The sequence below is a fragment of the Prionailurus viverrinus genome, chromosome E3 (genome assembly GCF_022837055.1).
Source record: "Prionailurus viverrinus isolate Anna chromosome E3, UM_Priviv_1.0, whole genome shotgun sequence".
Lineage (NCBI taxonomy): Eukaryota > Metazoa > Chordata > Mammalia > Carnivora > Felidae > Prionailurus > Prionailurus viverrinus.
The window spans coordinates 3,618,527-3,645,840 of NC_062576.1; the positions used below are offsets into that span (position 1 = coordinate 3,618,527).

At 50.9% G+C, this 27,314-nt stretch overlaps 1 protein-coding gene across 2 annotated transcripts in view; it reads left to right on the forward strand.

Annotated features, from left to right (window-relative positions):
* SDK1 (sidekick cell adhesion molecule 1) overlaps positions 1-27,314 on the forward strand; it is a 597,942-nt gene that overhangs the window by 391,352 nt on the left and 179,276 nt on the right. For both annotated transcript variants that reach the window (XM_047838939.1, XM_047838940.1), the window contains exons 14-16: positions 378-514; positions 23,008-23,155; positions 24,114-24,254. In XM_047838939.1, coding sequence (XP_047694895.1) covers positions 378-514; positions 23,008-23,155; positions 24,114-24,254 — 426 coding nt within the window. The remainder of the gene's footprint in view (positions 1-377; positions 515-23,007; positions 23,156-24,113; positions 24,255-27,314) is intronic.

Sequence of the window (27,314 nt, forward strand, 5' to 3'; positions counted from 1 at the left end):
TTCCTAGGCCCTTTCCTGTTTCTGTGGCCCTCCGCCTTCCCATTAACAGCTTCGGGTTGTAAGAACAAATTGCTGACTGAATTTTCTCAATTAAATACTATACTGTGTAAAACTTGGCACTCCCTCCCCATCTAATCCCAAAGCCATCATCCCTTTAATCTCTACCAGAAGGATTAAATCAAAATTCTTTGGCGAAACAACCACTTTGTGAATGGAGAAGGTTTTCGGGCGGAGAGGTGGTCAGAATTTGTGTCCGGGGCATAGTTTATGTTTCCGTTTTCAAAACATTCCTCACCGGGACTGTGCGATGTGAGAACCAGGCTAACCGTCGATTCTGATGTGCACCCTTTTTTTCTTCCTGTTCCTTTGCGCCCAAGTGAACTGCCTCATTCACCTCAGAACCTCCTGGCCGGCCTGAACTCTTCCCACAGCCACGCCGTGACGCTCTCGTGGGTTCGACCCTTTGACGGAAACAGCCCAGTCCTCTACTACATCGTGGAGCTGTCTGAAAACAGTAAGTGCTGAAGCAGAGTTGTTGCCGTGGACGGATGTCTCTCCGCGCACTCAGTGTCCTTGACCTGCACTTCTGGCACAGACCCCAAACCAGTAGAAAGATGTGATGATGCTTTACGGAGTTCCAAATGAAAAACCCCACTCTGGCTTTTGGGAAAGATACAGGGTGCCGTGGGAGGCTGGGAGGGACGAGAAGGAAGCACAGGGAGCCTCCCGTGAAAGCCCGGATCTGGGCCTGAGCCCCACAGGGAGGCTGTGCGCACACCCGTTGGGACCGTCCCAAGGGTGAACTTGGACGCGGGGAATAGGGCCGCCCCCTGGGGCTGCTTGGGAGCCAACAACAGCACTAGTTAGCGTTTCTGCCTGTCTCCTCTGGCTCGGACGCGGGCTAAGTATTCTCTGGGCCTTCCCCTTCTCCCTTCCCCCACGCCTTGGCCTCCGCCAGGAGGAGCTGGCTTTGCTCCCCGCCCTGCCACCGTTCTCCCCTCCTCTCTGTGGGCCAGTGGCTCCTCTCCTGCCCCCTCCACTCTCTTCTCGGGAAGTCGGGGCATCCCTGTGATTCCAAGGGGCGTCTTTTCTTTGACATCTGGGTTCTCCAGCATCCTAATCCTTCAGAGTCACGCTCAGGGCCCCGTTCCTCCATGTCTCTGTCCAGTGGTCTCCCACATTCCTCCAGAGTGAATTCAACTCCTTCGAACCCTGACCATCCTCAGTGCCTTGGTGCAGCCTTTTTAATCTCCATTCTAGCCCCAAGGCCTCCTTGGTGACGAACGCCACCAATGGCCCTGGGCCCCTTTCTCCAACCCCACGCCCACATCCGCGCTCTGTGTTCTCGGACACAGCTCTGCAGGGCCCGGTCTCTGTCACCAGGACAGCCTCCAACTGGTGCCCCTGCCTCTACTCTTCTTCTCTTCCAAAGCATTCTTACCCAGGCAGGGACACTGATCTTAACATCTCCCCCCGCCCCCACAGTGCTTAGAAGGAAACCTTCCTCAGAGCCTGAGCACTGTCACCTACCTCCCCCTTCCCACTCTGCTCTGTGCCCGGCATGTGCCAGCCACGCTGGTTTCATGGGCTGCCCGCATGGCCCCGTTTCCCTCGTCTGGAATGCTCACGGGGCTGGACCGTCACCCTTCACTGTCACCTCCTTGAAGACCCTTTCCAGCACACTGGCTCAGTGTAAGCTTTCACCATCCAAACTAGCGTCCTCCCTCGACCGTTATTCCAAACTCCTCCTGGGCCTCCCCCAGCGAGGAGCTAGCCAGGCCACAAGGAGCTGGACTCCTGTGACGGTCAACATCATGGGGCCCCTGGCTTGTCTCATAGCGACGTTGTCATTATCATTGGGTCCCTGTTCCAGGACAGCTGGGAATGGTTCTCTCTCGGGGTGCCCTCTGCTGAAACCTGAGTCAGCCTGGCCAAAGTCCACATGGCTCGCTGGCCCTCTCAGTTCTGCAGGCAGAGACGTCCTACGGTCTTGGTGACCGCTTTTCCTAGGCGCTCGCCAGCTCGCACGCTCTTCTGTAATTGCTGACTTAATTCACTGAGCTTCTGCTAATTGTCTGTTGTACTTCCCCTCCGTCCTGATGCTGTATCCTCCTTCAGATCATCACGTGCCCATGCCCCAGCAGGCACTGGTTGATGCTCATTTCACAGCTCAGGGCCCCGACGTGCAGAGTAAGTCCCTGGCCGGAAGTCACACGGCTAGCGGTGGCTGAGGGCGGGACTCCACCCAGGCTGTCTGCCTCCGGAGGCCCTGCTCTTAATGAGTATCAGGCGTTTACAGAGAAGTCTCACGGGGCAAATGCTTCTCTCTCACACCTCGGTGGCGAATGACAGAGGTGAAGGCATTGGTGGCCTTGGGTTCTGGTCTGTGTAGAGATTAAAGGGAGCCGCTCCGTGAACCTGCCCGTACTTGCGTTGGGCACCTCCCAAACCAGTCCATGGAGGGATGTCCCAGAAGGGGCATTTTAGTCCCAACTCCTGCGTCTCTAAATTTACACCCTTGGCGACGACGGCCTCCGTTTTGAGCACCATCTGAGGACGAGGTGCCCGATGCCCAGGCCCTGCTTCCCCTTGCCAGAGGCTTCTCTGATGGCCGATGTGGTCTCTTCCTTCCCATCGGGGGTCAGGGTGCGAATGGGGACCTGTCTATACACGGCTGTCTGCTCAGAGGGGAGTCATTGGCAGTATTTATTAAAAACACCTGAGAAGGTAAGGTTTTCCTCAGGGTGTTCTGGTCAGGCGACCTGTGAGAAGCGTGGGACCGGACGATGGTCTGCGTGGAGAGAGTGAGACAGGAGCAGAGACCAGGCCCGGGTGTCCTTCGTGTCTGTGTCCTGGGTCCCTAACACTCGGTAGGCACTCAGCAGGTGAACTGACTCAGGTCTCTCCGGTAGCGCCCCCTGTGGTGGACTCAGGTTACAGTCCTAGACCCCCTCCTGGAAGTCAGGTTCTTGACCATCCTTGATTTACTAAAATAAGACACTGCCTCAAAATGCCCACACCAGCTGTTTTCTCATCAAACTGCGGGAGCTCTCGGCTCTGCCAGTCAGGCATCTTGCTCGAATCGGGCATGGGCTTCACACGCAGTCATTCATTCCATCCATCTGTCCATTCACGCCACACGAGGTCCTCGTCGGGCACCTGCTTCACGCGGAGCACTCTGCCACGGGCCGGGATGCGGAGTCGAGGAGACCAGTCCCCGCTGGTTAACGGCAGGGGGAAGGCCAGGCTCGTCACCGCGTCCTGCCCCATAACGAGCTCCCACCGAGGTACGCGCCGGTGCTGGGGGAGTGCGAGGTCAATCAGAGAGTCTCCAAAGGGGACAGGCCTCGACCCTTGGGCCGGGCAGAGGACAGGGGCAGCATCAGCCCCAAAGCGTGAGGCTCAAGGCACGTTCAGAGGCAGCCAGCTTCCGCAGGGACTACGACAGGGGTGTTGGGCCGGAAGGTCGCCGGGTCATGTGAGAGCGTCTGCGGGGGGGGGGGGGGGGGGGGGCGGGGTGTGACTCTTCCTCGGTCTTCATGTCCCAGCTCAAAGATGGCTTTCCTCTAAACCTCTCCTTGATCCACGACCCCATCGTGCCCAGACTGAAAGTCCCCACACCACTCCATGTATTCCCCTTGACTATTTAGTCCCACATGTAATAGCTGCTGGTCTGCAGGTGTGCCTTCTGCCAAGACTGAACTCCTTAAGGGCGGACTGGGCCCAATACTCCTTGTACCCGTAATGGCCAACAGAGAGCCTGGCTCAGACGGGATGACTCTGGGCGTCCAGTCCCTTCACATCACTGCAGAGGGTCCTAAGAACATCATTAGTCCCTCATTAGCCTCTGACTCTCCTGCCTGGACCTTTCTGGAGCTGGCTGAGACTCCCATCTGGTTTTCTTCCAGAGCATGTGATATAGAAGAATCTAGAGTATTCTACACTATTATTATTTTTGCCCCAAGCATTATTATCATTACACGAAAAATCTAGAGTGGATTAGGTGGTCGTCTCTGGGCCGATCCTGATTTCTACTGCACGGGATACGAGTGCGGGCTATGTGGAAGCTGTCCACCCTGTTGTCCGCCTTCCAGCCACAGCCAGTAGGAAGATCAGCACTGTCCCCTGGGCCAAGGATCTGGTTTGGATTTTTATTAGGAAGCGGTGTCCTTAAGAAACAGCCGAACAGGGGGCGCCTGGGTGGCGCAGTCGGTTAAGCGTCCGACTTCAGCCAGGTCACGATCTCGCGGTCTGTGAGTTCGAGCCCCGCGTCGGGCTCTGGGCTGATGGCTCAGAGCCTGGAGCCTGTTTCCGATTCTGTGTCTCCCTCTCTCTGCCCCTCCCCCGTTCATGCTCTGTCTCTCTCTGTCCCAAAAATAAATAAACGTTGAAAAAAAAAAAAAAAAAAATTTAAAAAAAAAAAAAAAAAAAAAAAAATTTAAAAAAAAAAAGAAACAGCCGAACAGGCTAGCTAATTATGGTCAGAAAGAACAGCTTAGCAGCAATACGGTAAAATGGAAATTATATTTGGCCTACACCCCACGCTGTGCAAGTGGGCGATTCTAAATGACTCCATCCAGCAGTCCATCCATCCGGCTACTTGGGACACCGTCTGCAGCCAGCTTCCCCTGGCAGGCTGATTGGGATGCCGTTCTCCTGGAAACCCGGCCTCCTGCAGGGGCCAGACTGGCCTGGTTAGTGGAGGCAGGGGGGGGGCAGGCCCCTTGCAGCACCTGCTCTCACCACATGCCAGCCGTTTCAAGAGGTCTCTCCAGAGCTTCTATGGAGCAGAACTCTGGAGCTTAAGCTGAGCCTTTGTCCGTGCATTTGCCTGGAGTTGAAACCCCGTACGGAGAGCGTGTTGGGCCCTCACGGGCGTCCTGTGGATCGCCTCGCTCTGCAGAGTTTGATACGTCTCCTTGCCGAGCCGGGGCTCAAGGAGGGCAGCAGTGTCCCAAGACCCAGTTCGAGGTACATGACTGGGGGAGGAGGGTGCTGAGAACACATGGGGTCTAGTGGGAGACAAGGGAGCCTGGGGGGCCTGCGTTACGAGGGCACAGGGATTCTTGCGGCTTGATAGCACGGACCCCGTAAACTGGTGGAGAATTGCAGGGAACAGCAAGAGCGCTTGGCCCAGTCTCTTAAGTGCTCGTTGAATTGGATCAAGAGTAATCTTTCTTTGAGATTATGACGATAAGGCGGGACAGCGCCGGAAGGCCCTGCGCGAGGCTTTGAAGTGGACTCGGAGACAGATCAAACACAGATTACCACGCAGCTCCTGCAGCAGGCTGCGGGGCTCTCTGACTCCGTAGAGGCCGGCACCTTTCATTGCTTTCTAGCTGTGTTACAGCTCCCTAGGCCGCGGAGAAAACGTAAGTAATGCAAATCATCCTTGTCCATAGAAATGCAAATACATCGCGTCTGGTTATCAGTGGTTCTTGGAGTCACTAGTTGTGGCCCTAGAGATAGTGACCCACCGAGCTCGCACCTGTTTGTGAATTCATTTCGGCGTTGCTGATTGTTGACACAGGTGCGCCGTTTGAACTCCCTCTTGATACATTGGTAGCATCTTACTGGCTCCTTCGTGAATTAATGAGCTACCCAGAACCTTTAGGATGTGTTCGTTTGGTATTTGGATGAGAGCCCTGCAAGGGTTTCCGTGAGCTTCCGTGATAACCCGGGTATTTGGGAGAGGCGGCACTTGGCTTAGTCTGTGCCCCAAGCTGAGCCCTTCGTGTGTTCCGTGAGCGGGACTGGACGAAGGCCCTCCTTCCACGGCTCGAATACAATACTTGAGGTCTTTCACCACCTGGAGAGATGGTCCCTTTCCCGTGAATTTTTCCCAGCTTTAGCTCGTGTCCCCCGGCACGTAGTTGCGGGTGACAAACCCACTTATACAAAAAATCCAGGTTATGTCGTTCCACTGAGTTCTTCTCTCAGTTTTTTAACAGACGTGGGTATTTGTAGTTACGGTTTGGCCATCACGCCTTAAAATATTTGAAGTTAATTAAAATATTAAATAACTTTGTAACTCGGATTATTAAACTTAGGCATGCTCACTGGTAAGAATTTAGAAACTGGGGCGCCTGGGTGGCTCAGCTCGAGGATCAGACGGAGTCGATCCTCAGTCGGTTGATCATCCAACTCTTAATTTAGGCTCAGGTCGTGATTGCAGTCGTGGGATTCAGCCCCACGTGAGGCTCCATGCTAAGCATGGAGCCTGCTTAAGATTCTTTCAATTTCTCTCTCTCTCTCCCCCTCCCTTTCTCTTTCTCTTTCTCTTTCTCTTTCTCTCTCTCCCTCTCTCTCCCCCTCCCCCTCCCCCTTCTCTCTCCCTCTCTCTCTCCCCCTCTCCCCCCTCCCCCTCTCTCCCCCCTCCCCCTCTGTCCCCCTCTCTACCTCTCTCCCCCTCTCTCTCCTTCTCCCCCTCTCTCTTCTTCTCCCCCTCTCTCCTTCTCCCCCCTCTCTTTCTCCCTCTTCCCCCCTCTCTCTCCCCCTCTCTCTCTCCCTCTGCCCCTCTCCCCCACTCACATGCTCTCTCTCTCTCTTTAAAAGAAATTTAGAAAATGGGGCACCTGGGTGGCTCAGTCAGTTAAGCGTCCAACTTCAGCTCAGGTCTGGATTTTGTGGTTCCTGAGTTCAAGCCCCACATCGGGCTCTATGCCGACAGCTCAGAGCCTGGAGCCTGCTTCGGGTTCTGTGTCTCCCTCTCTCTCTGCCCCTCCCCTCCTCCTCCCCTGCTCGCATTGTGTCTCTCTCTCTCTCTCTCTCAAGAATAAACATTGAAAATAAATAAATAAATCTTTAAAAAATTGAGAAATTACTTCAAGCACAGAGTGAAAGCAATCACTACAGTCCCTTGCGAGTTGAACTCCTGCCCTCCACACACGCCCTTGGCCCCTCTGCCCCAGGTCCTCCGGGACTTAATGCCTGTCCACCCTCTCTCTTCCAGCTCTGCTTCCCTCCGGGCTTTTCCCTCCTCACCGGAGAGACACCCCCTCATCTCTCATTGACACCAGCCGCTCTTCCCATGGAAGCTATAACATCGCTGTCCTGAAAGACAGGCGGCGGTTGGTCGTGGTCGTGGTCGTCCTGAAAGGCGGTGCACCTGTGCTCTGGACCCCCCCCTCCACACACAGCACTTGGCTCCCTTGGCTCGACTCCCGCCCCCCTCTTGGTTCTTAACCCTTATCCTTCCATCTCTCGGGCCATCCCGCCCACGTTTTCCTTTCCTCCCCGCAAATGCTGGCACTCTCTGCTTTGCTTGCTCAGCCCACAGGTCTTTACCTGTGCCCACCCCTCCGCCCCCCGCAGTGACCCCCGTGCCGCCATGGCTCACCTGTCGCCCCCAAGCTGCCGCCCTAATACGTGTTCATGACCTTGACCTCGGCCCTGGGCCCCAGACACTCATGCCCAGCTGACCCACGGGCTCAGCAGACTCAAACTGTCATACTAGAACTCATCACATTTCCCCCAAGTAGCTTCTTCTCCACGTTAGAAACACAGACCGTCCCCCGTCCTCCACAAATCTTCAGTAACTTCTGTCGTTTGACCTCGTGTCTGTCCAGCCCGTGACCCTTCTCCGTTCCCGCCACCTCTGCCCCGACTGGCTGCCTCCCCATCACCTGAGTCCTTCCACGTCGCCTCCTCAGGCCCACCCTCACCGAGACGCCAGCGGGAGCCTTCCAAACACCCGTGTGCCCCAGCGAAGGCCTTTCCCCGCTCGAAACCCTGTGGCCCCTCAGAGGAGGCGCCACGGCAGGGCTGCGCGTGAGCCTCGTGTGCCTCCGTAATCTGCTTCAGGGCCCCCAGAGCGCGTAGGGCTCCAGACAGCTCAGACACTAGTCCCGAGCCCATCTTCTAGCCAGATAGCCAGCCCTCTTTCCTATGTAGAGATTTCATCGCTTAAAGTCTAGATTCTCAGCCGATGAGCGTGGTATCCAGCACTGTTTCCGTCCGCCTGCCACCTGCCTCTCCAGGTTTACCTCCAGCCACTCACTTCGCTGATTATGCTTGAGCGACAAGGTGTGGCTCATAGACCCCTGAACACGCCTGATTCCCGGTGCCGCTGCCCCTCGCTCAGCCTGTCTGGAATTCTCTCCCCATTCCTACCTTCTGTCTCAGGTCAACTCCCTTGTAGCATTTCCTCCAAGCGGTGCCCCCTGTCTCTTCCTCTGGGAGGGGAGCTGCCCCCAGGTGTCCTCTCCGGGGGCCCTATTCCCAGATCTCCTCATCTGGGGGGTGTGCTGTTCCCGGTTCTCCCCCTCTGTGGGGGTGGTGTCCCAGGTCTCCCCCTGGGGGTGGGTGATGCTGTCCCCAGTCTCCTGCTCCAAGTAGCACTAGCAGCCATATCGAATCCCCCAATAGGCAAACCAGGCCCTTAGGTCTCCAGCAAAGGCAGGACATCAGCACATGAAAATATCCAGAAGGAAACACTAAAGAATACTTTTCCTCCTCCCCAGTTTACAAAGATATTCTCCTATGTTTTCATTCAGAGGATTTTTACTTCGCACTATCCTTTGATTACTGATCCTCCTGAACGCATTTTTCCAAGTTCCTTGGCTTTTTTGTGCTTTGTCTCTATGATCTGTCAATTTCTTTTCCTCTATTTTTGTATCAAAGCCTTAGGGTTTTTTTCCTGTCATCTGTGACACGTATTTTTTCAATTTACTTTTTACTCTTGATTTTTGTGTATTACTTTTTGACATCCAGAAGTATTTGGTTTTTATATAGTTAAATCTATTGGTATTTTCGTTTACGATTTATTTCGCTGCTTTTATGTTTGGATACTTCAACACTTGTAAGCATAAAATACATGTTCTATAAGTTCTCATCTGGGTTTTTAAAAATTTTTTTTAATGTTTATTTATTTTTGAGAGAGAGACAGAGTGCGAGTGGGTTAGGGGCAGAGAGAGAGGGAGACACAGAATCCGAAGCAGGCTCCAGGCTCCGAGCTGTCAGCACAGAGCCCGATGCGGGGCTCGAACTCATGGACTGTGAGATCATGACCTGAGCTCAAGTCGGATGCTTAATCGACTGAGCCATCCAGGCTCCTCTCATCTGATTTTTAAACCTTTACTTTTTCACACATTTAACTCTTAAAAACTCATCTGAACTTAGATGTAAGTTTGAACTTAGAATTTTTATTTTTTCCAAATGACCCTCATCTTCCCAACACAGTTCATTGAATAATCCATTTATTTATGAATGTGTCCCTTTTTATGTATTAAGAGGCCCTGTTTATATAAAAGTCTGTTTAGGGGGGTTTATTTGGATCATCGATTCATCATCTGGTTTTTGACCTGGTTTATATTTTAGTTGTTTTAGTTCCAAAATGTGTATTAATTGCTGATAAAGCAAAGTTCTTTCATCTTATCAGATTTTTGCTAGTTCTTATTGCCTGTTTATTTTTCTTTAAAAAAAAATCGGAATTATTTTGTCAGGTTTCAAAAATAGTCCCATTGACTTTTTAGTGACATTAAGCTTATGAGAAGTTTGATGAGAACTGACTTCTTGGAGATTCTGTCTTCCCATCCATAAAATAACATGCTTCTCCGTTGCATTAGCTCTTTTTTTGAATCGTCGAGGGAAGTTGGCAGGTTTGCACCCACTGGTTTGACACTTTTTTGTTGAGGTCATCCTAAGATTCCGTCTTACTGCTACTGAGAATGGGATCTCCTTTCTATTCTGTCTGGCAGCTGGTTCTAAATTTTGGGCCGTGGCTACGGCCCTGGTTCCAGTGTTTGTTCTCCATCCAGCCGCTTTCCATATTCTCTTATTATTCTAAAGATTTTCCAACCGGTCCTCTTTGTTCTCAAGGTAGGCAATCATATCTTCTCCAAGTAATAGAAACTTATTGTTTCCTGTTTTTTAAAAAAATAATCTCACAGGGTAGGGGCGCCTGGGTGGCTCGGTCAGCTGAGCATCCGACTCTGGATTTCACCTCAGGTCATGATCCCTGGGTCGTGGGATCGAGCCCTGCCTTGTGCTCTGCACAGAGGGTGGATCCTGCTTGAGATATTATCTCCCTCTGCCCCTCTCCCCCACTCATGCTCTCTCCCTTTCTCTCTCTGAAATAAAATTAAATTAAAAATAAAATAAAACTTACAGGGTTAGAATAATTTGAAAGAATAATCAGCACAGTAGTGCCTCTCTTTCACTCTCTGATCTCAGTGGAATATCTACCAGGGTTTTATTGTTATACATGATATTGACTTTTGGTTGCTTATTGATGCATAATTTACATATCATGAAATGCAGAGATCTTAAGCGAGTTTTACAAATACATACACAGCACATAGCTCGTACCGCAAATGGGATACGAAATGTTTCCGCAGACCGGGAGGTTCCCTCCTGACCCTTCTCCACAGTCTTTCTCCGGCAAGGGCAGGCACTCGGCAGCCCTCCTCCTCCATACGTTGGATTGGCCTGTTCCTGAAATTCGTAGAAATGAATATGATATTGATTTGAAACAAGTTTTTCATCGTTTAATACATTCCTCCTCCCATTCGTGGTTCTTCTGATTTTTTAAATTTTTATGGAAATGTATTCTTTCTAAGCAAATTATCCCTAAAATACTAACATTCCACTTAGCAACGCCCTACACCTTCCACACACGAGCATCCCGCAGCTCCACGGCCCTGACACAGATTCCCGGAGGACCGTCTTCTATGCGCCTTTCAGAGGTGACGCGGTGGGGAACTTGGTCACCATCACCACATGAGGTGCCTGAGCCTCAAGGTTGAAGTTAATGTATTTTTCCTTAACTTGGAAAGGAACACTGTCTCCCTCAAGTTAATACCGTACTTGCTCTTTGCTAAAAACGTGCCAGAAGAAACATGAGGTTGGAAGAACACATCCGGGTCTCCGCCTCTCTCGCTGGGTCTCGGGCAGAGTCGTCCCTGCGGCCGGCGTCTCTGCCGTGAAGACATGTCTGTTTCTCCTGAGCAATTCCGCAGCTTTCTTTTCAAACTCTGCCATCCAGCGCGGTGCTTTTTCCTTTGGCCTCCAGGAAGCCCGAAGCTAAACTGAGTGCTTAGCTGGATACCTGAGTCATCCCGGGTGCTCCCAACATCCCTCTGTCTTCCCCTCCTTCGTGATTTTGGATTTGTGTTTTTATTTTATATCCAATTTTATGTGTATTTTCACTTAATGATGTTTAAATCTTCTTTAAAGGCAGCAGACCTCCAGGGGCACCTGGGCGGTTCAGTGGGTTAAGCGTCTGACTCTTGGTTTGGGCTCGGGTCATGATCTCAGTTTGTGAGTTTGAGCCCCACCTCAGGCTCTGTGTGGAGCCTGCTTCAGATTCTCTCTCTCTCTTTCTCTGGCTTGTCCCTGTTCATGCTCTCTCTCTCAAAATAAATAAGTAAACTTAAAAAAAATAAAAGCAGACTGCACACGTGTGCGCACGCGCACACACACACACACACACACACACACACACACGCCCGCACACAGAGGGACCAAGTGATGCCAGACCAAAGTCCTAAACCATCGAGAGCCATGCAAAGTCATTGAGCGACGCCGTGTGGGCACATCTAGAAGCTGGTGGATGGACCTGGCTGTGGTGGTGTGAGGTTCAGAGGCGGAAGGAGAGAGCAGGGAGGTTGCTTTTTCTGAACTGATGGCTGAGTTCCCTGGAAGGAAGAGGGCCAAGGGCGGCCGGGAACCCCGGGTCTGGGCCGGAGGGCTGCAAGCCCACACTGAGGCGTCAGTCTGGGGGGATGATCGGCCAGCCTGGCCGGAGCGTGCTGGGTTTGAGATGATGCTTTGGGGTTGAGGTGGCGATTTCCCACAGGCGGCGTGTCTTTTCTCGAGTAGAGAACGTTCTAGTGGCCACTGCTTTCTTGAGTGGGGCACCTCACGTCCACAGCTGGTCGGAAGCTAGCTTTTGGAGGGCATTCTCTGGGGCCCGGGGCCTCTCCCGAGCCCCTTCCCGGCATCGTTAGGAGAGACGGAAAGGGTCCTTTTTCCTCCGCAGAGAGGATCTCGAGGCCGTGTGGCTCAGCTCTTTCTTCTGTGGCCACAGAGTCTTTTCAGGCAGGGCCGGGCAGCTGTCTTGCGCACTGCTCCCCACGAGCTCATTTGCTTCCGTGTGGAAGCCGCTCCCGACTGTCACTACACAGTATGTCGAACATCTTCATCCCCGCTTGCGATGACGCACTTAAAAGCCGATGGCTTTGTGCCGTTTTGCTTGCCCAAGTTGCTGAGACTTTGTTCTCTGTGCTTCAAATCGTTTGAATGCCGTCTTCTAAACGTAGCTCATACAGGTATTTTCTAACAATCTCAGAGTTGTTAGGAAGTATTTTATGGCTCAGCTCATTTTTCTTTGGGCTTTTGCATACGGAACCTCGCGTTAAGGGCATTTGCTCCCATTTTAAAATCCATGCAGGATTTTACTGTCCCAGTGTCCCAGATATTTACTGATCTTTGTTATCCTGCTGTGTCATAGGCCCAGAGAGGGGCTGAGGTGGAGGGCTTGGGGGTTCTCTCTCTCTGTACTCCGCAAGATGTGGAGGTGGGCAGGGAGCCCACAGAGGCTCCCACAGCCTCTGCTCACCTCGTGGGGGGCCCTTCCCAAGCCTGTCCCACACCGATGCAAATTGATGCACAGGTCTGCCCCTTGTGACCACTCAGTGCAGAATACCAGTGGCCCTAGGATGTGTCTTCCCTAAAGCTGGGGGCCCCTTTTATGCGGAGAGGGCCCCCCAGTTCCACCCTGTCACCGGCCAGCCAGGGTTTGAGCTGTCCGTCGTGGGGGGTGCACTGCCACCGTCACGGTATGGCTCCTGCCCGCAGCTCGGTTCCCCCTACGCTTCTGGGTTTGTCCAATCCCTGCTTCCAGCCTTCCTGGCTTCTTTCCACCTCTCCGAAGCAAGTGGCTTCTCCAGTTCAGGCCCTCGCCGGGAGTGTGTGTCCCCTTGTGGACCCGAGCCTCAGGCACATTTGGGGTCTTACCCACAGTTCACAGGCGCCAGTCCCTCAGATGTGAACCATGTAAGGTCCCAAAGCCTTTCCTGTCATTGCCTTAGCCATGTTCCCTCATGAGGGAGGGAGATTCATTTACTTCGCAAATGCTCAGTGCTTTTGTTCTTAACTTCGAAGGCCAAACTCGGTGCATTTTTTCCCATCCAGCCCCACACACTTGCTTGTTTCTCAGGGGACGTCTGCCACGGAACCCTCCCCAGGTGGGGAACCACACCGTACTTCACCTGTCTGCTCCTTGGGGTTTCGTCCTGGCTGGGCAGCAGCCGCCTGCTTCCCGCCCTGTCCCGGTCTAGTGAAGTTCCCTGACTCAGGTCTGTGTCTTTCGGCCCCGGCCAACCTGGCGGATCATGGCCGGCCCTCCCGAGGCCTCAGCCTTATCTCCCGGGGTCGCCACAGCAGGCCCGAGCCACAGCGTTCTTTGACACCTGTGCTAGATGTGTGCCGCCTCGGTGGAGTCCCGTCTGTCCCGAGGACCTGGTCGTGTCCTTTCCAGAGTGTCCATGCTGAAGATTCTCCACCACCTGACACAAACGGGCCGCTGCGGCATCCCCTCTGATTCGAGTGTTGCCGTTCTGGCGACCAGTTCTAACCAGAGCCCCGCACAAGGATCTTCTGACCTTTGCAGGACTAGTTAGCATTCCTGCCTCTCTCCCGGTGTCCACAGGACCTTTGAATAGGCCGAGAGAAACCGCTGCTTGACGCCGGGCATGCTTGCCTCCTGAGTGGGAGAGGGGCCTGGGGTGCCAGCTCACTGGGCCCGGGCTAGGCCCAGAAACCACGCTTCTCTCACGGGACGGCGGGAACTTCAACGTAGGGGAGCAAACGGTAGCCGTCCCGCCACACTCAATCCCGCAGCTCAGTGAGCTGGACGCCGACACGTAGGGCGGACTGCTCTCCGAGAAGCTTGAAAATAATTGCACAAAGCACTCAAAAAATCTTGAAAACAGTTTTAAAAGACTGTAGAATGGATCTATGCCTATTTTGTTTTATTTTCTGCTCTTATTCTCTTTTACAGATTTTCGTTAATGAATTCGTACTTTCTATGATGTGTTTTTTATATATAAATAATTTATATACACAATTTATATGTAATTATATATATAATTCATATATGCGTATATAATTATAATTTATATATACATATATAATTTATGTATAACTTATATATGTACATATAATTTGTATATAATTGTGTCATATATGTATGTATAATTATATAAATAATTTATGTGTGTATATAACATATATAATTATATATGTATAATTTATATATGCATATGTAATTATATACATAATTTATACACATATATATAATTTATATATAATTAACATAGTACATATTTTATATGTACGTATTTTTTTCCACCTTTTTGTATTACTTCCCCGGGCATACGGTTCCCTGGGTGGTCTCAGGATTTGTATGGCTCAGTAATTTTGGAGCCCTTGTTATGGTAATCTATTCAAAACCTAAAGGGCTTCTGCGGGCCTTGGGCAGGGCCAGTGCAGGTGCGGGCCGAGCCCAAGGTCCCTCCGTCCTTCCGACTCCCAGAGCTGACGCTAGCCTCCTACCCTGCGCACATTCAGTGATGACTGTTTACAGCTGTGGGGGACCTGGCCCCATGTTGTCACCAACCCCCAAAGCCAGCAGGCCCCCCAGACACTGAGAGGTGCCAGTGAGCCACATCTGGGACGGCCCGTCCTCCAGGGCTCCAGCGTCGGGAACGATCACGGTGGCCTGAAACTCTGTGCAGCAAAGGCTCTGAGTCCGCCATCCGGGCCTCCCCGTGTGAACTCACACACACGGCTGTCTTCTTCACACCACACAGGGCCTTCCCACGTGAGTCCTGCGCTGTGGGCCACAGCTTGCCCTCTCCTTCCTGGTTCTCACCAACTCTCTGACAGGCCTTTTCTTCTCTTGCGATTTATTTTAGAGGAGTTTTAGGTTTCCAGAATTATTGTGAAGACAGAGAATTTCCAAAAGCCCCATACCCTGTTTCCCCTATTATGACATCTTGCATCTGTGTGGTACCTGCCTCACAATCCATGAACGAATGTTGACGTATTATCATTACCTAAAGTCCGTGCTTTATTCAGGATTCCTTCAGTTTTTCACGAATGTCTTTCTTCTGTCCCTGGACCCCGTCCAGGCCACCACACCACATTTAGCCGCTGTGTCTCCTTAGCCTCCTCTTAGCAGGACAGTTTCTCAGACTTGTGACGACCTTCACAGCCTTGAGGACTGATGCTCAGGTGTTTTGTAGGACATCACCAGGTTGGGATTTGTGGATATTTTTCTGATGACTAGACCAGCATTTTGGGGTTCCGGAAGGAAGAGCACGAAGCAAAGTGCCATTCCTTTCCCTTCACGTGGTGGGGAGGGGCATCAACGCACCTTATCGCTGTGGGTGCTGGAGAGGCTAAAGCTTTAAGCACCGGGAAGTACAGCGTCATCCAAGCGCCCGCCCCGAGAGTGCGGTACCTTACCAAGAAGCCCAGAGAACTTCCACTTAGTGTCTAAACAGCCCTGTGTGGGGAAGGAGAGCCACATGACTGAACCCTCGAAGGCTTTGGGCCAGGAGCATAGCTCTGCTTCTGGGTCACCTCTGTGACCAAGCCCTTGACTTGCGAGCTTTAACACTCATTATGACCAGTAGAGAGACATCAAAAGAACAAAGTTGCCTCCGTCTGGGAGTTGCCCCCACGGTGGAAGGACCAGATCGTGATCCGTGGGTCAGTGCCACCTTTCCTTGCATGAGCAAGAGGATGATCATAAATGCCATGAGGTTACTATGAAGGTTCAGTGTGTGACACGGTTACCCAGAGTGCCCGGGACGTGGCAGGTGCTTTCACTGAACGAATATTTATTGGGTTCCTGCTTCACGTGGGGCACTCTTGTAGTGCCCAGGATCTACCAATGAGCAAAACGGATTCTGGTGGAGTTCATCCTGTGGGCGGCTCCTTGAAAGGGTAGCCATTCTTATTCTAACCTGAAGCTTATATTTTAGGAGACACAATACTCAGACTGTTGCAGCCAAAAGAGCACTGGAATTCGAATTAAGAAAAGAATAAAATTTGCATCTTAATTCTTCCACTTAACTTGCTCTGTGACCTAGGGGAAGTTGTTTTAATGCAAGAACGCGCATTCTCATAATATGAAACACTACAAGGCAAAGCATCAGTGAAATCACATATTTCATCTACCAAATGTCTGACTTAATACGGTCCCAGTGCTCAGTGCTGGCAATGTTGTGACAAAACAGTCACTTTCTAGGAACTTCTTATTATGAAAAGTGCTACGTATACACAAAGGTCCAGGATATTCGTTCATGTGTTCACTGTCAGTACCATTTGCATATTACCGTATTTGTTTCATCAAGTCCCCACCTTGTTTGTTTGTTTTGCTAGAGGATTTTTAAGACAATCCCAGACGTTATGTCATTTCAACCTTAAGTGATTCACTACATAGCTCAAGTAAAGGACATCACACCCAACAAGATTAGTGGTAATCCTTAATATCATCTTATACTCAGTCCATATTTAAATGTCTCTAGTTGCTTTTTTTAAATGTCTTTCTTTAAATTCCGGTTCATTAACATAAAGTGTAATATTATTTTCAGGTGTAGAATTTAGTGATTCATCACTTACACGTAATACCTGGTGTTCATCACCAGTGCCTTCCACAATCCCCGTCACCCATCTAGCCCATCACCCACTCACTCTCCTCCCTCCATCAACCCTTGTTTTTTTCTCTATAGTTAAGAGTCTGTTTCTTGGTTTTTCTCTCCCCCGCTCTAGGTTTTTTTATTTTGTTTCTTAAATTCCACAATGTGAGTGCAGTCATTTGGTATTTGTCTCTGACTGACTTGTTTCACTTAGCATTATGCTCTCTAACTCCATCCATGCCATTGCAAATGGCAGGATTTCCTTCTTTTTCATTGCCAAGTAGTATTCCATTGTATATATAAACCACATCTTCTTTTTCTGTTCATCAGTTGATGGACACTTGGGCTCTTTACATAATCTGGCTATTATAGATAGTGCTGCTGTAAACATTGGGGTGCATATATCTCTTTGAATCAGTGTTTTTGTATCCTTTGGATAAATACCTAGTAGTGCAATTGCTGGACCATAGGATAGTCCTATTCTTAACTTTTTGAGGAACCTCCATACTGTTCTCCAGAGTGGCTGCACCAGTTTGCTTACCCACTGACAGAGTAACAGGGTTCCTCTTTGTCCGCATCCTCGCCAATATCTGTTGTTGCCTGAGTTGTTAATTTTAGCCATTCTGACATGTGTCAGGTGGTATCTCATTGTCGTTTTGATTTGTATTTCCGTGATGATGAGTGATGTTGAGCATCTTTTCATGTGTCTGTTTAGCCATCTGGATGTCTTCTTTGGAAAAATGTCTATTCATGTCTTCCGCCCATTTTCAAACTGGGTTTTTTCTGTGTTGAGTTTTGTAAGTTCTTTATAGATTTTGGATGCTAACCCTTTATCAGATATGTCTTTTGCAAATATCTTCTCCCATTCCATCGGTTGCCTTTTAGTTTTGCTGATTGTTTCCTTTGCAGTGCAGAAGTTTTTTATTTTGATGAGGTCCCAGTAGTTCATTTTTGCTTTTGTTTCCCTTGCCTCCAGAGACGTGTTGAGTAAAAAGTTGCTGCGGCCGAGGTCAAAGAGGTTGTTGCCTCTGTTCTCCTTTAGAATTTTAGTGGTTAAATAGTGGTTAAATGTCTCACATTTAGGTCCTTACTCCATTTTGAGTTTATTTTTGTGTATGGTGTGAGAAAGTGGTCCACTTTGATTCTTCTGCATGTTGTGTCCAGTTTTCCCAGCACCGTTTGTTGAAGAGACCGTCTTTTTTCCTTTGGATGTCCTTTCCTGCTTTGTCAAAGATCAGTTGACCATAGAGTTGTGGGTTCATTTCTGGGTTTTCTATTCCGTCCTATTGATCTTTGTGTCTATTTTTCTGCCGGGACCGTACTGTCTTGATCACTACAGGTTCGTCATATACCTTGAGTTCCAGAAATGTGATGCCTCCAGCTTTGCTCTTCTTTTTCAAGATTGCTTCAGCTGTTCGGGGTCTTCTGTGGTTCCATACAAATTTTAGGATTGTTTGTTCTAGCTCTGTGAAAAGTGCTGGTGGAATTGCATTAAATGTATAGATTGCTTTGGGTAGTACCGACATTTTAACAGCATTTGTTCTTCTAATCCATGAGCATGGGATGTATTTTCATTTCCTTTTGTCATCTTCAAATGCTTTCTTTTTTTTTAATGACTTTTCACAGTTGATTCTTTTGAATCCAAATCCAGATCCAAATGAGGTCTGTCCATTGCTTCATCAACAAGAGCCTCACCCCCCTTTCCCCTGCCCTTGCCTGGTACAGAGGCCAGGGCGTCTGTCCTATAGAATGTCCCAAGTCCGGGGCTTGGCTGATGGCTTCCGTGTGGTGTCATTTAATGCGTTCCTGCATCTCCTTTATTGCCCAGAGACTGGAGTGAATTTGCATTCGGATTTTGGCTTTGTGTGTTCTCTTTGAGAGAGAGACAGAGAGAGAGAGAGAGAGAGAGAGAGAGAGAGAGTGTGTGTGTGTGTGTGTGTGTGTGTGTGTGTGTGTGTGTGTGTGTGTCAGGGGTGCCTGGGCATTTGCTGGGTACTTCCCACTCACTCACAAGGAGATGCTGGAAGCCCAGCTCCTCTGCCTTTAGTGGTGTTTGATCCGTCCCCACGTCTGGGAAGTGACAGCCTGTAAGGTTTGGGAGGAGTTGTTTCTGTGTCCCTGAGTCTTGGTTTCCTCATCTGTCAGAGAGGAGATGATGCCTTCTCCCCAAGAAGATCCATGTGCCTACAGATGCAAACACGCTTCCAGACCGCCAGCGGCCATATAGACCTCGGGCATTAATAATAATGGTTCTTGTGGCATTTGAATTTTTCTTTGAAAAAGCATTTCCCTTCCTAAGATACCTTTGATTGAGAACATGATAATGCTCTTTTTTATTGGAGAAAGCTCCCAGTACCTTTGTGAAGGTCGAAAGCCACCAGCTTTTTGACCAGTAGACAGGGCGAAGGAGCGGTGACCTCCTCGGGGGTTCTGGGCACTTGAAGGTAACAGGAAGATCAGTGACGCTCTTTGTGGAGCAGAGGTTTGTTTCATAGCCCGACTGGAGAAGACTGAAATTCCTTAGGCTTCTAGATCAGAGGGCAGGAGGCGTCCCTGAAGGGGAGGAAAAAGCTATTGTAACTTTTATGGGATGGTTTCCTTTATCAAAAGACTCCTCTACATTCCAGCCCCTCCGACAGCATCTTGTAGTACTTTTTTCTGAGGACCTGGAGGAGAACCTTTTAAAGGGATTTTGCTTATGGATTGTCAGGAGCAGACCTGCTATTTAAATTTTAACAGTCTCGGCAAGCTTGCAGCTCAGAGGGTTGTGAATGAGCAAATCCTTCCCAAACTACTTTTTTTTTTTTTTTTTGGTACAAATCAGAGTGCCTGTGAGATGGATCAGGTTCATTTGTATTAGTGCTCGGTTTAATCTCTCTTCCTGCCAGACCTTTTATCTTCTAGTAGGAAGGAGGAAAAGAATAAATAAAGAGTTCTGTAGATGCAGCCCGCAGACTGAGCGGGACCCCAGGGTACAGGGCAGACTAATAGGCCCTGTTGCCTATCATCAGCAGATCCCCCGGATGGGGTTACACACTTTGAGGAGTTGTTTATACTCCGAGTGAAGGAGCAGATCCCACGGGGCAGAATCTGGGAGGGAAGGCACCTGGGCGGGCAAGGCAGCGGGTGCCCCTGCCCCGGCCCCCATGCCGACACTCACCGTCTCAGTCCGCGGGCTCCCCCACCATCCTTCTGACTCTGCCCCCTTCTGAACTTGCACCATACGGTTTACCTGACCGAGCAGGTGAGCCGTCCGCTTACTGACAGGCTCTACAGAAAAAGAAGAAGGAGAGAAAGGACGTTTTATCGAGCACCGTGTCAGTCAGGTGCCGCTCTAATTCGAGTAGGCGGCACTCTCGAATTAGAGCAGTCCGGGAGGAAGTTTCCAAAGGGAAGGTCTGCCCAGGTGTGGAGCCTTGTGACTCAGGACACAGAGGCAAGGGTTGCTGCAGGGTCCAGACAGAGAGGTGGCCTAGAGCTGCCCCCATGAGAAGAACAGGGGAATCGTCCCATGAGTAAGAAAGAGCCCAGCCCTGCCAGGCTGGTCGTTGGGGGCACAGGACAGGGAGGGGAAGGTGGGAGGGGTGAAGGGGACGGTGGGAGGGGGACCGGATGTCCAGCACTGGGATCCACCGCTGGCCAGGCTTTGTGCTGGAGGCATCAGTGCGCGTCTCTTCTGCACCATGACTGTCTTGGGAGTTGTGTTATTCCCCCATTTTTTTTTTTACCATTTAAACAAATGTTTAATTGCAGTAATATATGCATAACCTAAAATCTGCTGTCTTAACCAGTTTTAAACGCACAATTCAGTGGTGTTAAAGTACACTCAATTGTACCGCCAATCTCCAGAATTGTTTTCATCTGGAAAAACTGGAACCCTGTACCCATTAAACGGGACTCCCCGTCTCCCCCTCCCTCCACCCCTGGCAGCTGCTGTTCGACCTTGTGTCTGCGAATCTGACTCCTCCAGGGACCTCATATAGGTGGAATCCTACACTGTGTGTCTGTCGTGACTGCCTTATTTTCAAGGCTTAACTGTGTTAGAGTGTGTGTTTGAATTGCTTTTCTTTCTTCCTTCCTTCCTTCCTTTCTTTCTTTCTTTTTTCTTTCTTTCTTTCTTTCTTTCTTTCTTTCTTTTATCAAGGCTAAATAGTATTTCAGTGCACGGAGAGACCACGTTTGGTCCATCCATCCATCCATCCATCCATCCACGGACACTACGGCTGCTCCCACCTTTTGGTTGTTGTGAATACTACTGTGAAGATGGGCTCATAACAAATAGCTCTTCGAGCCCCTCCTTTCAGCTCTTTGGGGTTTATATTTTGAAGTGGAACAGCTGCACCAAAAGGCAGTTCTGTTTTTAGTCTTTAGAGGAGCCTCCATACTGTCTTCCCCAGCAGGTGCACGATTCCGCATCCCACCATCAGCACACGGGTCCCAGCCTCTCTCCGTCCTCACCCACCCAGGCCATTCTCTGCTTTCTGTAGAGTGGCCGTCCCCTGGGTGGGAGGTGGGTCTCACTGTGGTTTTGACTTGCCCCCCCCCCCCACCCTTTTTACAGAAGAAACTCAAACAGAAATAGACACCTGTACGTGAAAGAATGGTGGCCAGCCGTGGACACTTGTGTGTGTTGTCTTCAGAATGAAAACTATCTCCACTGGACTGTGACTTGGCAGGGACGGGCCCTGCTCCCCAATCAAGTCCAGTTACGTGGATGCGACAGAAGCCTCTTCCACGGGCCGTGTGGACAAATGGCTGTTTTCTGTACAGGAGCCTGCTTAGCGAACCGGATCACCACGAGCCATTTGGTGCTTCTAGAAGGGTCTCAGACTCCCAAAGCAAAAAGGCAAATTGGTGTGAGGTCTTCTGGAGTTAACTGGGGATGCACACGTGGCAGTTTTAAGGAAACACAAAGAGAGGGGGACCTTCATCAAGCGTAGATTACCTATATCACCGAGAATCAAAGGCCAAGAACACTGAAATGCCCAGCTGGTGGTGAGGACCGCGTTCCCAGAAAGCCATTTTTGGAAGCAGCTTTATTTGAAATAATTAAAAAAGATTCAGCCTTTGTAGCCCAACTGGCTTCGTGCTGCAGAGCAGCGTAACTTTTTTGCTGGGGGATCAGCTAACTCCAGCTTAGCAGTAGACAGCTCCCTGTGAGCGTCCACGCGAGCTGCCCTCGAGAGCCTCATTTCGTTGTGAAGCGGTTTGTAGCTACTTCGTGGTGACTCCCAAGGACCCAGCGTGCATTCCCGATGCGCTCCCGGCACGGGCTTGTGAGTCCTGAGCGTCATGTCCTTGGGTTCTTCTGCTGTGTGTGGAGCATGCCCACAGCCCGCGGTGTCGGCAACGTGAGCCTCGTCTGACGCCGTCACGGAAATCATGCCTCGCCTCTCTGACCATCTCCGGTGTGGGTGAGAGGGAGGGAACAAGGAACTTCCAAGGAACAAGACAAACAATTTGATTTCCGCAAGAAGCCCCCTCTCTGACCTCCCCATTTCACTTCACTGATAACTTGAAAATGCAGTTCTGGCGTCCTGACGATTCCAAATGAGAGGCGACAGTGGGTGTTCAAATTCGCTGCCAGGTCTTGTTTATTCCGGGGCATCATTCTGTGAAATGATGGGGCCAAAAAGCGTGTTTAAACTCTGTTAAAAAAAAAAAAAAATCCTACAAAGGTGTAGGAGCCCAGCAGAATCCCCTGAAGCCGTCCAGGCGAGGGCCCATTTGGCTGACGGAGTCGCTCTTGCGCACCTGCCCGCGGGCTGGGTGCAAAGATATCCTAAACTCGCTGCGAATTTCATTACGCCTCCCTCCAGCCAAAGCCACTCAGGGGTGCGGTGCTGTAATGGGCCGCCACGCAGATGGGTTGCAAAATGCACAGCCCATCTGTCTTTATCATGCTCATTTCCTCTTTTATTAAAATGTTAATGAATATAGTTTTTATTTATCATTTGGTGACATGTGCGGCATCCTTTTCTGGGAGACAAATCTGCAATCTGCCTAACCGTGTGAGCTGACAGAGAGCGCAGGAGCGAGGAATATTTTGGTTGCGTTTAAACTGCCACATGCAGGTTGAGCAAAAAAATCCCTTCACTTGTTGACAGCAGCATGGGGGACGACGGGAGGTACGCTGGGCTTGGAGTGGGCCCCCGAGTTTCACGCCAGGCCCACAGGCTACCGGCTGTTAGCCATGTGGCCACGAGCCTTGGTTTCCACTTCTGTCACACGGGGCTGTCTGCTCTCTCTGCCCAGGAAAGCAGATGAGAGAACTTTATGGGGACGCGTTTCGCCTTCACTTGTTATCATTCAGACGTGTGCTCGTATGGTTCTGATTTCACTTTGCTCATTCTTCCAGACTCTCCGTGGAAAGTGCATCTGTCAAACGTCGGCCCCGAGATGACAGGCGTCACCGTGCGCGGCCTGACTCCAGCTCGCACCTATCAGTTCAGGGTGTGTGCCGTGAATCAAGTGGGCAAGGGTCAGTACAGCGCAGAGACGAGCAGGTGTGTGAGCGCGCGGCCCTCCGTGGTGATGAGGGGCAGCTCGGGCCTGAAAACAAGACGGAATGTCCAGTTAGGAGGAGGAAATAGATCCAAGTAACCACCCTGCCCCCTTAGCGACGTTGGCCACAACGTGGGCAGGAATTACTGTAACCAAGAGAGAAACACAGTCCCTCGTGTGTTGGCCTAGCGGGGTTCTCCCTAATCGCTCTGAGGGAAGTTTCTTAGACTTCCGTGGTGCCCTGGAGGGGCCGACACAGATCGTCCCAGATCGCATAGGCCTCTGCATACATGCAGCACACAGCCGACGGTGTTTCTGCGCCCTCTGTCTACCCCGGCCACCAGCACGAAGGGAGCTGGTGCCGCTGTTGGGACAAGTAAACACCGGGCCGGGCTCGTCGCATCCCCGAGTGGCCCTGCCGCTCCCCCGGCCCTGGGGCGGCTGCTGTGGAAGCCCATTCAGATGTGACCTGCGAAAATGGCTTCCTCCCATCCACGCATTCCTGCGTGCCCTCCCCAACCCGCCTGAGCGTTCGCGGGGCCCGAATCATGGCATGATTGAGCCCTCAATGACTTTTTTCAGAATGTGGGAGTGTGATGTGAGAAATGTCGAAAGAGCCAAAGGAAAAGCAACGTGGAAGGAGTCTCGGGCTGTGGGCCTGCAGACTGGCCCGCTCGGGCTTGCGATCCCTTCCCGGGCGGAGGTGCCGCTCCTTCAGACAGAGTCAGGTCACCTCCTGCGCCTGCCCTGGTGCTTGCCTAGCCGGTTTTCCATTACGTTGCCTTCGCTGTCCCCGCTTCCTGCCTGTCATGCTAGCAGGATCAGCCGTGTGCTTTGCTCGGTTCATCCCTCAATTTTCTAAAGTAGTTGGGCTCCAGATTCAGTGAGACAGAGAATGCAGGTGGGGACCCTTTGTTTCGGATGCCGATCTGTCTCTCCCTGCCCATATCTTATGTCTAGGTTGGTGTTACCCGAAGAGCCGCCCAGCGCTCCCCCGAAGAATATCGTGGCCAGCGGGCGTACCAATCAGTCCATCATGGTCCAGTGGCAGCCGCCCCCAGAGACGGAGCACAACGGGGTGCTGCGCGGGTACATCCTCAGGCGAGTAGCCTGTGCTTGGCCGGCTCGAGGCTGTCGTCACGAAGTCAGGGCTCTGTTTCGCTGGGGGTGGCCTTGCAGAGAGCGTCTGCATTTCCGGCCTAGCATGTGCACACCAGAGCCCCGCACCGATGGTGACATTTGGTAGGAGATTGAAGGGGGACGTGATGAGTCGGGGTCAGGGTGTGCTTTCCATCATGAATCCAGGGGCACACATTATTTACTGTAATAACTTTTAACTAACAGTAGTGCAACCGATTTAATCATTAGCCAGTCGTTCCCATGCTGGCTAGCACGTTGTTCAGTATTGCCAGGCCCTCTAGTGTTTCAAAGAAATGTTTTAAAAACCTACCTCTTTACCTGTGATCTCACAGCTTTTAAATGTCAGAAATGAAGTCGGCCCGTTTTGGACCACAGTGCAGGCCGAGCTCACTCTTCTGCAGGCCATATGTGGCCCCACGTTGTGGCCGCTTTGTTTTCTCTGCCTTGTGAGGGTGGTCAGGCTTCTAAGGATGTCGAGAGGGCTCTCCCAGATCTTGGCTGGGTTTAAGGGACGAGGAGTCCCTTTTGCCAAAACTACTGCTAATTTTGAAATTGCACCAGATGTGATCATTGCAGTGGTTTGTTGACACAGTAGCAAGCAGGAAAAAGAAAAGCAGTCTCAGAGGGTAATTATGAAATCACTTCCAACAGACCGTGCAGCCACGGACGCGTTTGTTCACCAACATGCACTGCGTGTCCCTCCCCAGCCTCCCCAGCGGGTGTCCGCCACTCCCTTCCTCCCAATGCCAGGCCTCTGGCACCCATTCTGAGCGTGTGACCAGAAAATATGGGTGGACAAAGGTCTCAGGGGGCTAAATGTAATTTCTTAGACAAATGTAAGAAGTTATGAAGGTATAGCTTTTTTAGCTCCGTTATCTTTGCATGTGGAGGACCATTCCTTCCAGTATATATTTATGTAATCATCCATTCATTTATTACACCTTTATCCACATGTACGTATAATTAGCCAATCACCAACACTTCCTGCTATTCTCAAGTCTTCCTCAAGCATGTGAATTGTCCTCTAAACATAAGCTAGGCCATTATCCACCTGAAGGGGTTTAAGTGTGACCCCTAGGGGCCCACAGGGGCTGGAGGGCTGGAGTCGGCACTCGGGGTCTCTCTGGTCACTCTGCCTCCAAGTGTCCTCCCCCTTCCAACAAGAGACCTGGCACAGGGGCACCTGTGGGCTCTGGGCGGTTCCCAGATCCCTCTAGAAAACTAGCTGGCCACCCACCCCCCCACCCAGGTCTCCTGCCCGCTCCTGGGCCCTCACTTCAGCTGTCACTCTTGTCCCATGCTCATCAGCTAATGAAAATCATTGCCTTGCCCTCCACCCGGCCCTTCACATGCTTGTCTTTTCGGCCGCCTCTTTCTTTTCTTGAGCACACAGAAAAGGTTCCTCAGGCTCCAGCTGCCAAGTAAGGACTTTAAAAGTCAGCCTGCAGAACCAGGCTCGGGGCATGGGGCTTAATAATGAAACCCCTCTGATGTTACAAGTCCCCGTCGGGGACTGCACATTTCTCCATTTTGTGGGATTACCGCTGTTAAAAGGATTTTCTGTGATATGTTGGGAGAGTCGAGTGCTGGGAAGGAGGGCATCTGTGTTTGTAGGGGTTTAAATCAAGGGAGTCCTAAAATGAGGGTGCACTATCCAAGGCCTGTGAATATCAAAGTTTTCAGAAATTAAAGACCCATGCCAAAACAAATTTGCTTGGAAACATTTCCGAATAATCCTCCGGTCTGCAAATCAGCTCTTTGTGCAAGTGTGCATCCTCCAGGGCACAAGACTCTGTGTCAGAGCCTTAGCACAGCCCATGGAAGAACAAAATGGAAATAAATCACCGTCGCGGCTCTGGCCGTGAGAAGTAGTTAGGATGTGTGCACAGTAATAAAATATTTATAATAATGGGCAGGGTGCTTCTTTGAGAGGAGTATAGGGGTTATGTCCTTTAAAAACATTCTTCTGTTTATTTCCATATAAAAAAATGATCTTGTTCTGTGCGAGACAGTCTCCCAGGCAACGTATCCCACCAGTGAGAGGGCGATGCCCTGTGCTTCTGTTATTAATTGTGACCTTCCCAGACATCCTGTGAATGTTACAAAAGCACCCGAGCCGCGGGTCGGAATGGGCCAGCCTGCCTGCTGCAGAGAGGAGAGGAGGGCGGCCGCTTCTAAGACATGAATCCTGTGGTCTGTTCCACACGATCCTATAAACAAGGGTCCAGGAGATACGGTTCGTACGGGCTTCACGTCCTTCCTGGATGAGCAGTGTTCTCATAACCAGAAACACTTACAGGGTGCTTCACAGTGTCACGTCTCCTTTGTGTCCATCGTTTGGTTTTATTCTTGCGAAAACCCAGCGGAAGGCCATTATTATGTCCTTCCCGGGAGTTCTAAACCAAGGTTCGGAGAAGTTAAGAGTTTGCTTGAGGCCGCCCAGCTCATCAGTCGTCTTCCCAGCTCCTTCTGGAGCTCACGTCTTTGCTTTTCCCTGGAATGTGTCATGCGTAGAGATGCCTCCACATTAACGAGATCTTCTCAAGTGACTGCCCGGTATGTGCCATATTGGTTATTATGAGTGGTCCTGGGTGCCATTCACACGCCAGGGTGCCCTGGTGCTGCCGTGGAGCCAATCCTTGCCTTCTTCCAAATGGCTCTCTCACCGTCTCGGTGCTGTTTATTTTGTAGATGGGGAATTTGAGTGGGAGTACCTGGCTTGTGGGTTATCCCATGCCATGCCTGTGTCCCCATGGGCCGCTGCCTTGAAGGCCGTGATGTTACATAAATGAACTTAACCCCCGCTGGGACGCAGGTAGTTCAGTAAAGGAATATCAAGTCAGTCGGTGTCAGAAGTGGATGGAATAGGAAAGCAGAAATGCGGTGTGAGGCACTGGCCCCTGTTTTTGCCCATCACGGGAGCAGTGTCCGTCCCCCACGCCTCTGGCCAGGCGAGCTGCACCTCCTTTCAGGCGAAGGCAGGAGGTGGCCTGGGACCTTCTCACTATTCCGGTTCTGCCT